Source organism: Pterocles gutturalis, unplaced genomic scaffold (assembly GCF_000699245.1).
Source record: "Pterocles gutturalis isolate BGI_N339 unplaced genomic scaffold, ASM69924v1 scaffold43275, whole genome shotgun sequence".
NCBI lineage: Eukaryota > Metazoa > Chordata > Aves > Pterocliformes > Pteroclidae > Pterocles > Pterocles gutturalis.
The window spans coordinates 1-9,629 of NW_010144846.1; the positions used below are offsets into that span (position 1 = coordinate 1).

Here is a 9,629-nt window from a genome sequence, read left to right on the forward strand (position 1 = left end):
GACAAATTCAATTCTGTGCACTAAAAATTTCAAGCAATATTGGGAATTACCTTGTAAGTCAAATAGTCTGTGATACCAGAGTAAGACTGGATTCTGAGTTGTTCTGTATGTTTAACTAGCTTGTTAAATAATGTGGTTTTCCCTCAAGTTTAATGTAGAACAGCAATAAATGCACCTTAAACAGTGAAACTGCTTTTGTTAAATGTTTCAGATTTTCTTGTGTAGGAGGACATGTCAAAATCATGTGTATTTTTTCATCAGAGTAAACCCTCTTGTTTCTATCAATTGGAAAATAACTTTTATTAGGCTGTTGTGGAAAACTAATTGTGGAAGTCCTGGTGTTTTCACAGAAACAGAGTTTTGTTGGTGTATATGCCACTATTGGTTATGCTGGTATCCAGAATAATATCAAAATAATTTTGAAGTTACTTGTCAGGGACTTAAGAGTAAAAAACATTTGTCTGCACTAATAGTTTCCCTGGACTACTCTTGTCTTCATTCGTACTGCTGCTCCTGTAGTCAGCCCTTTCAGCCTTACAAACAAGATCTAATGCATCCTTCATAGACTCAGGTTAAATTCCTCAGATGACTCTTCCTATGCTTAACTATCCATCTAGATAGGTTGTCTCATGTACCATCCAAATCTTCTGAAAATTAATGATTACTTCTTTGTGAGTTAAAAATCGATGGCTCTCCTCTTAGATGTCACTTAAATTCTTCCTGACCCTATCTTTTCCTGTATAGAACATGCAACCCAGTTCCTTTAATCTTGCATTTATTCTTTAAAAATTGCTGTAATCTGTAGATCCGTAATCACCCGTTCCCTCAAAGAGGTCTGTTGCTTTCTAAGGGTGTTTGTCCATAGCAGGATCTAGCTACAGCCTCGTTGACATGAAAAAAGGCACACCCTGCTGAGGAGGAATTATGTCTCCTCTTTGAGCTTGATGGATGGCGGTGGAAGGGAGTGCTGTCTTCTGTGGAACATAGTCTGCAAATGTTTTTCCTACCAAATGCTGCAGCAGTCCTCTCTGACTAATATCTCCCTCAACCTTGAGTATTTAAGCATTGTCTTGATCAGTACAGCGTCATGTTCCCAGATCTTGGCAGCTGACTCATCCTTCCCAATGGAAAACTTGGTGGATAACGTCTTGAGCTATGACTTTTATATCTTAGCCCTCATGGGTGCCTCGAAAGCACTTAACACACAATGTAGGTAACTACACCTAGTGTTATGTTTTATAGTGTATTAGCAAATAGAATTTATATAAGCTGTTTATTATCCTTTGAAGTACACAGAAATTTAAACTTTCAGGGCTTTAGAATATATATGGAGAGCGGTAGGGATCAGCAGAGAGCACTGTAATAGTCCAGCTTTGTTGTCTACTGTGTAAAATGCACAGAAATCACTCCATCCTCTATGGAAAATTTCTGATCCCTGGAGGCAGCCCAAAGCAGCTGGTTAATTCTGTTGTTCTTGCTGATCTTGCACTACAATACAAGAAGTTTAGAGTGGTTTCTTAGCATTGTGACTATGGGACAATCAGCAACTAGGAAAAAACAAACACTGAGCCCAACTAATATTTTGAGGTTATTCAAGGGGTCAAAATTGTATTATCCCAAATATGGTCTCAGCAGAGAGTACGACAGTGTTCTGTCTTGCCTTAGTGCTGTTTGGTCCTAAGTGACCAAAAGCAGGGAGGGCTTTTTAAAGAGGTTACTTCAGTTGTACTTCCATAAAATCATTGATCAATGGAAAATGTGCCTGCCCTGAAGCATCAGCTGTTCTTACTGTACATGGCTTGCTTGTTTTCCTGAGAGGGCTCCTATGTTAGCACATTGGGAGGAATCGTAAAACTTCTATAGGAGATTGCTGTAGCACTGGATAATCCCAAAAGTTTGGTTCTACCTAAATCTCCCTAAAATGGGTTTATTTCACTAGCTGTTCTGCTTGCAGAACTTCTGTCAAATAATCTCCATTCATGCTGTGGGTTTTGGTTTTGTTGGTTTATGTTAAAACCCTTGAGTTTTCAATGCACGTGAAGTGTGAAACCACAGTTGGACAGTGTTCTGACGCTGGCAGCACAGTCGGCTATTGTTTGTGGACTGTTTCTGTGACCCGAATTGTTACACCAGTGGCTGGCTTGGGGTCAGGGCAGGGGCTTGGGAGCCTGAGCACACACCCAGCCAAATCAGCGGGCAAACCCAGCCTGCTGTGAGACTATGGCCAAAAGCTCCAGAATCAGCAAGGATAAAACTTAACAATTTAGTTCTCTAAATTCCAGGCAACTTCTGGTTTTGCTCCCCTTGGCATAATCAATAATGACTAGCCAGAATTGCGTTTTAAAAACCCAAATAGCACATCTTAAACTGGAATTAAACAGTAGCTTGCTGTTGTGTTCCTCTGCATGTTGATTCTCTTGATGATATAGGTCCTCTAAAAATGCAGTATGTTTAAATGTTAAAATATTATTTAGCACATACTGAGACACAATAGAGTGTCAAATTAATTTCTTAGATTATGGGGCAGATTGGTCCACGCAGAAGAATGGGACATTGTTTCAGCTGTCAGCTGGTTTTATGCTACTGACAGGAGGCACAATGTACCTTTCAGCACAGAGGGTAAATCATCATCCACATAAATAATACTGCAGTCTGTTTTTAACCCGTACTGTAGTGTCAAGCTTTTTCTCTAGAAAACAGAAATGCTCATGAAATGTGTTTCACTCTGCTCCACAGTCAAATACAAATTTTTCAAGGCTTTGGATAGAAGTCTTAGCCAATCAGAAGTTTCAGCATTTTAATTAAGGCATCCTGATACACACAGAACTTGATAATAAAAAAGAAATATATAAAGGCTGTATGGTAAGCTGATAATTCCTGAAGTATTAACAAGGAAAATGTGCAGCTCATTTAAAATTACACTGTACAGTCATAAACATGGCAAGGCTGAGAGGAAAATGAAGTGGCCAAACCCTGAGATAGGCTCTGATCTTTTAGTCTGTGACAAGCTGTGTACTCCTGCCTCTAGGCTCAGGTTGAGCAGAAGGTTTCACAAGGTATGTGGCACTACCCTGGAGTGAATCTATCTTTCTCCAGTTCAATTAGTGCATCTGAAGGCCATGCGTGTGTCTGCCTTCACTCTCCTAGGTGCTTGATTTGTTACAACTCTTTGCTGTGCAAATGAAGTGATAGCTCCCACCGGGGTCACCAGTCCGTGTTATCTGCTGGCTGGGAAATGAATTGCAGCCTCATTCATGTTCCTGTCTGCCACCATACTTCCAGCCCTACAGAGCTGACACAGTGGCCAGAGAGCATTAATTCCCATTTCATTCTCAGCTGAGTAAACCATTAGTTATTTAACAGAACTCCCTGTGGAATTACACAGCTGTTGATTCAGTGTAACAGCACCAGTCCGTGTTATCTGCTGTCTGGGAAATGAATTGCAGCCTCATTCATGTTCCTGTCTGCCACCATACTTCCAGCCCTACAGAGCTGACACAGTGGCCAGAGAGCATTAATTCCCATTTCATTCTCAGCTGAGTAAACCATTAGTTATTTAACAGAACTCCCTGTGGAATTACACAGCTGTTGATTCAGTGTAACAGCAGACTCTAGGACAGGCACAGGTATTTTAGCACTAATTATCTGCAGCATTAATGTGGAGTTCACAGGCACGATTCCCTTCAGGATTAAGTTGTCATTTGTGTGTGTGTGGAAAAAGTGTATTTGACTTCCAGAAATACAAACCAGGCCATGTTTAGGAAATGCCATTTTAGACAACTGATTATTTTAGTCTTTGGCTGTCCTTGAAAAACTGTAGTGGGCTCTGCAGTAGGACTTGCCCAGTAACGACTCGGCTGGTTGCTGTACAGACCTAACTGGCAAACCACAGTCTTCAAACTACATGGGCTGAGAAACAAATGCAGTGATCAGGTAGCCAAATCATTAGGCTGATGATCAAGAGACCTGCCTATTTAAAAAAAAAAAAAAAAAAAGAAGAAAAAAAAAAAACAAAACAAAACAAAAAACAAAAACAAAACCACAAAAACAAACCACAAACTAGGTCTGCCACTGTTTTTGCAGGTGACTTTGAGCAAGTCATTTATCCCCAGTTACCCATTTATAGTCAGAATACTACTGCTATTGCTACCCTCCTTAGTGATGCTCATTGGACGTATGGGTGCGAAGCCCTATTGCTCAGTTGGGTATTGTTAACTATTGTCTGCCTGTGCCAATTCACTAACAGAAAAAATTGTGAAAGTGTGTAAAATCCTAAAAATTGCTATTGTAAATCCTTGTGTGAAATGAAAAATTAAGGCATGATACTGCATTCACTGTTAACTGCTGCTGCTGGATCTGGGCACTCCAGATCAGCTGGCAGGACAGACAGGATGGAGTCAGTTCATTTGGCATGAAGTCTGCCACAACAGTTGGATGACCCTTTTACATGTTTTTATGAAATTGTAGCCAGCAGAGTGAGTTGGTATGGGTTCAGCACTTTACATGATCTAGCCATGACAGATTTGATCATGATTTGAGGAACTGCCCTAAAGTTAAGTTTACTATCTTGTGAAACCTCATCCGTCAATGAAATCAGGCATCTCAGCTCTGACAGAAACCTCAGCCAAGGGGATGTCATTTTCACATCATTTCCTCTGAATGACCAGTGCTAATTGTTGCTGTTTACTTTACACTTGCGTTTCACATATTTGCCATTCATTGAAAAGTGCTGCCCAGCACAGAGACATTTTGATACCAATGGAGACAATCTCCATTGACAAAGGATCTCCAACAGGCAAGGACAGGACAGTGTTCTTCAGTTGCCAATGCTCGCACAAGCTAGCATGTTGGCAGATCGACCAACTGTATTCCTGCAGTAACTCCTCTGAGTATGTCAGCACTTCAGTCAACAATGCAGTTTTGCTCTTAAAATATGCAGCCAGTGCACACGCATTTGTGTTTTCAAAGTAGCATATGTTATGTTCACTTTCAGAAGAGGTTACAATTATCCTTTCTTCAAAAAGTAAACTTGTGGCATTTTTCATAGGTTTGCTACTTTTCACAAACTGCTGCTCCTGCATAAAAGGGCAGTGTGAGGGAACAGGACTGAGATAAAACCTTTCCCCCACTCAAACTGGGAATGTCTTTCCAACTTCTTTCTAATCTCACATGCTCAGATAAGTACACACGTAGCTACTTTCAAACAGAAAAGATATGTTACTGCAAAGCTATACAAGAGTATTATAAGGCTATGTTTTCAAAGTTAAACAACCTTGATCCTTCAGTCCCAGCACTGGGAAAAAAAAACACCCCACCCTATTAAACTGAGTGAATGAAATTCATCCCAGTGCCATATGCCCACAAAAATAGCTGAACCACATATGTCTTACGTAGGCTCCTCTTTGAAAGCAGAGACGTGCTGTCTTACAGATGGTTCTCTCTCTTGCTCTCACCCAAGGAGAGCTTTTCCAGAATGTGGAAGGAGTGAAGGCAGTTTTGTGGAATAAATACTGCAATGGATGTTAGCTAATTTCTTTAGCCCTGATGCTGCTACAAAACAATACTTATATCCTGATCCGATCCAGAATTGCTTTTACAGATGCTGCTCGTCCAGAACTAGTTTTATGGATGTAACCTAGGTAAGTTACAGTGGAGATTAACTTAAACAGCAATTTCAGCTGTGACAGGTAAAGAGAGGGGCTCATGCTCCAGTCTCCCCAGTGCACTCAGCTTTGCTTCTGCTTCCCCCTCCAAGCCCCGACACCAGTGCAGCAGGAGGGTGAGCAGCCACCCCTCCGACACACGCACTTGCTTTCATCGGTGCTCTGCCCTCAGTGCAGAAAGAGTAATGCCTCCCAGGAAATAGCTCTCTTCAGCTTCTCAGAGGCAAGATTGGTTCTTCTGCTGACAGTGAAGCTTCAAACCTCTGTTACCTTGTTTGTTCACCCATTGTAGCTTTCATAAACCATGTGTGTTGCCACTTCTCTTCATTGTATTTTTTTCATTCTTTGAAAAAATAAACTTTTCCCCCCACTAAACCAGAAAAAAAAGTCTTTTATTAACAACATATAAGAACAAAGATATTTTCTTTGGAACCAGATGACTTCTCAAAAATAACGCAGCATCAAATACTGGCTAGCCAAGCAGGCAGGAGACACCCTGACTGCACTGTCTGCATCATGACTGCCCCACGTTTCCGTGCCATGCTGATGTGAGCGCTGTTCTCCTTCAAACCCACAGAAACTGCTTACTGAGACTTTTCTCCTGGGCAAATCCCTGAAGCTGACCTTGGGCCCAGGAGTCCAGGACCATTGTCTCCTATTTCCTACCCTGACAGAAGTTAAGATGTACCAAGAAGTACATTGGCGATTTTCCTTACTTTACAGATCAGGCATGGAAGAACCTTTAGTTCCAGTAAGAGCTAAGGTAGTTTTCAGACACAGATGGGGGCTGCTTCAAGAGAACTTGGTCCCCACACTGAACTCCCAGCGGCTGGTTCCTGCTGGAGCCCCACACAACAGAGCAGTGGTGCCCACCCCACTGAAGCTGGTGGAGGTACTGCTGGGAGCAGTCCCACGTAGGGCACTGAGCCACTGACCTCTGCCCACAGCTGGACATAGGGCACATTCAGAAGGAGATAGAGGTGGTGTCTATGACACTTCATATCAACAGTGACCAGTACCATGTCCCACCCATGCCGCCAATAACTGCTGTGGCACAGCCTGTGGAGCCTGTGGGCTTACTTTAATTGCTGGAAGATGGGAACAACCTTGGGCTCGCAACTCTCTCTTCAGGGTCTTCTACCAGAACGTGTCCTCCCCCAGAATGTGTCCTCCTCATCCAAGTTTTCACAGGGAGGGTGTTGTATCCTCCTGTGACAGCGACTGGCATGCTGGGCACCCTTCCCTTAGACAGCAGATTTTGTCACCTCAGGGTAATGATCTGGCTAGGTCAATGGAGACACACTGGCCAAATATGGAGGGAAGGTCCAAAAAGAACCAACAGATGAAGGACTTCTTGGTTGCTGAACTGGTGTTCCTAAGATACTCCACATAAGGCACTGAAGTACCACAACACAGAAGATTTTGTTTGCTTCTTCCTGACCTACGCATCCAATAAAGAGTGACAGGGAATCTGGTCACCATCTTTCACAGGAAAATAATTGACAACTAGGAAGTGAGTTCCTCAAAGTGATTTTGAAAGCCTCAACCAAACTGTCTAAGATGATTTCTTTCTGAAAACTGACTGTTAGTGTGGAACAAGCTAAGGCATTGCAAAACCTTGCAAGTCCCCCTGATGTCAGTGGGAGTTCTGCACTTAGCACTGGAGCCGGGATTTCACTGTTTGTGAAATGGATTTAAAATAATAAAAATTTTTAAAAAATAATTAATTAACCAATCATTTAGAAAATCATAGTAATGCAATAGTTATAACCACCCTGATGGTGGAAGAAAGAACATTTATGTAATTCTCTGACTAATTTCCCCCTGCACATGCAAATAAAAATCAATGAAAGGCTACTACAATAGTAACAAATAGCTAACCAATGAATGTCAAAGGCTGTAATCTTATCACATTAGTTTTGGAAACCTCTTACATAACTTGCATAATTTAAATATTTACAAAATATAAACTTTCTTGTCTTATCAAAAATAGGTCTTTGCACATTTAAACAACAGAAATCCTTTCACATGATGCTTTTTTAAGCCAGACATTAAATCATTGCATAAAAATAAACAACCTTTCACAGACGTAAAGTAAAATTGAGCCAACATATGGAGGGGGAGAAAATGTTATCAATAACAGTTTAAATATTTTAGTGGTGTGAGACAATCCATAAAATACATTGTGTATTGAACTTGCTTGGGATGCAGTCTAATGAAAAGTTCTAGCTGCTGCTTCTATGAGAGAACGCAATGTTTTGAAAAATCTTTTGCTTTATGGCAGATTTCTTTGGGCTGAATCTCAGATGGTTAATTGTGAAAATGATGGTGAACCACTAGTGAGATGGTTGAACATGGCAGGTTATTGCATACAGTCCAACAATGGGGTGACAACTGGATGACTTGCAAATTGTGTGTTCAGATACTGAGGAAATGCCTGAAAAGGACTGTATTTCCTTCAAATACCAAACTGTATTTCTGTCCCTCCTCAGACCTGTCCTTTGTGCATTTGAAAGACAGTCCATAAAAAATACCAAGGTTGCTACTTGGTACACTGTTCGTGTTCACCAAGCTGCGCTCCAGCCCCTGGACTCTGGCCCCAGTCTGCTCCACACCAATGGACCCTGCTCTCCTCTTCTGCCAGGCAGTGCCCAGCTCTCTGCAGTCAAGCATGTTTCTCAGTACCAGACGCTTTTCTGCATATTATGCAGAAGCTTTCCGAACAGTTGCAAAGCAAATACTTCACGGTCAACAGCAGAACATTTCCCCATCTTTGGTTTTTTTCTAAAGCCTGCAGACATGAAGCATCTAGTGGATCCATCTAGTCATAGTTCTAAAAATACGGACAGAAGGATTATATCTAACATGTCTTACACATCCTCTTAACTCTTCAGTCTCTGGCTAATGAGATCTTGAGTTTTCTCCACTGTACCAACTGACCACATGGATCTTCAGGATGTTGTGGCTATTAAAGACTTGGAAAGTTTAGTATCTGTCCCTGCTCATGGAGTTACACCTTCAAATGTGTCATCAGGAGTCCTTTTTTGTTGTTTTACCTGTCCCTACATGCAGGCTGCTGTTCACTCGGTTGCTCTTTCACATGCCAAATGCCTGGACTACCCTTTTTTTGGCAATACCCATTCCCCCTGAGGCTGATCCCCCTGCAATCCCTGTGTGGCAGTTGTGTGTACCAAACAGTGCAGGATGGTTTGGCCGTGTTTTCTGTACTTATTTGCAGGTGTGTACATCAGTCATGGTCTCGCACCTCCGGCAGCGCACGTAGCAGCACCAGACAAACTTGCATTCACACCTTTCCACGTGCCTGACAACATGGGTGTTGTACCCGCGCCCACAGCATAGGAGGTTGCAGCCATCGGGTCCATCTGAGGTGCGGTTACATTCCCTTCCCTGAGTCCCAGGAATCCCCAATTTTTGGTCTTCGACACAGTAATTGGGTGATTTGTTCACGTACAGCAGGTCTTCTTTCCCGATTGGTATTTTTCGCTGGCTTTTATCTTTCCTGCGTAGCTTTTTTTTCGGTCTGTCTGATATTTGTATGCTGTTTTCATACTTATTCTTTAAAAACTGACCAATCTTTTCAAAGGACGACATTGTTTTCCAACAAGTTTTCACAGCACAGGACCCAGAAACACCATGACAACGACAATCCACGGACATCAGCTTTGCTACAGCCTGAAAGCAAAGGGAGAATGACATTTGGATGTGGTCTTTCATTCATTGGGAATACTGCGTGACATCAGTTATCACAGAGGTCTCAAAGTATTTAATATTACATCTGCCTTTGCCATTTCAGTGATGGGGGAGCCCGAGCACAGGAGGATACCTGTTAGGAATGAGGTTTCCAACTCTGGACCCCCACAATGAGAAGCCTGATCTTCAGAAGTGAGCTGTATTTGTGTTTTGCAATGGCGATAGTGTAGCAATATCGAATCACAATAACAAAAG

At 42.0% G+C, this 9,629-nt stretch overlaps 1 protein-coding gene across 1 annotated transcript; it reads right to left on the reverse strand.

The window, feature by feature from the left end:
• Positions 1-8,891: 8,891 nt before the first annotated feature.
• WNT16 (wingless-type MMTV integration site family, member 16) lies at positions 8,892-9,356 on the reverse strand (the record flags this gene model as incomplete). The annotated part of the gene is made up of 1 exon (XM_010085214.1): positions 8,892-9,356. A coding segment is annotated over one exon (465 nt), but the record flags the coding sequence as incomplete, so codon positions are not given.
• Between the last annotated feature and the right edge of the window lie 273 nt (positions 9,357-9,629).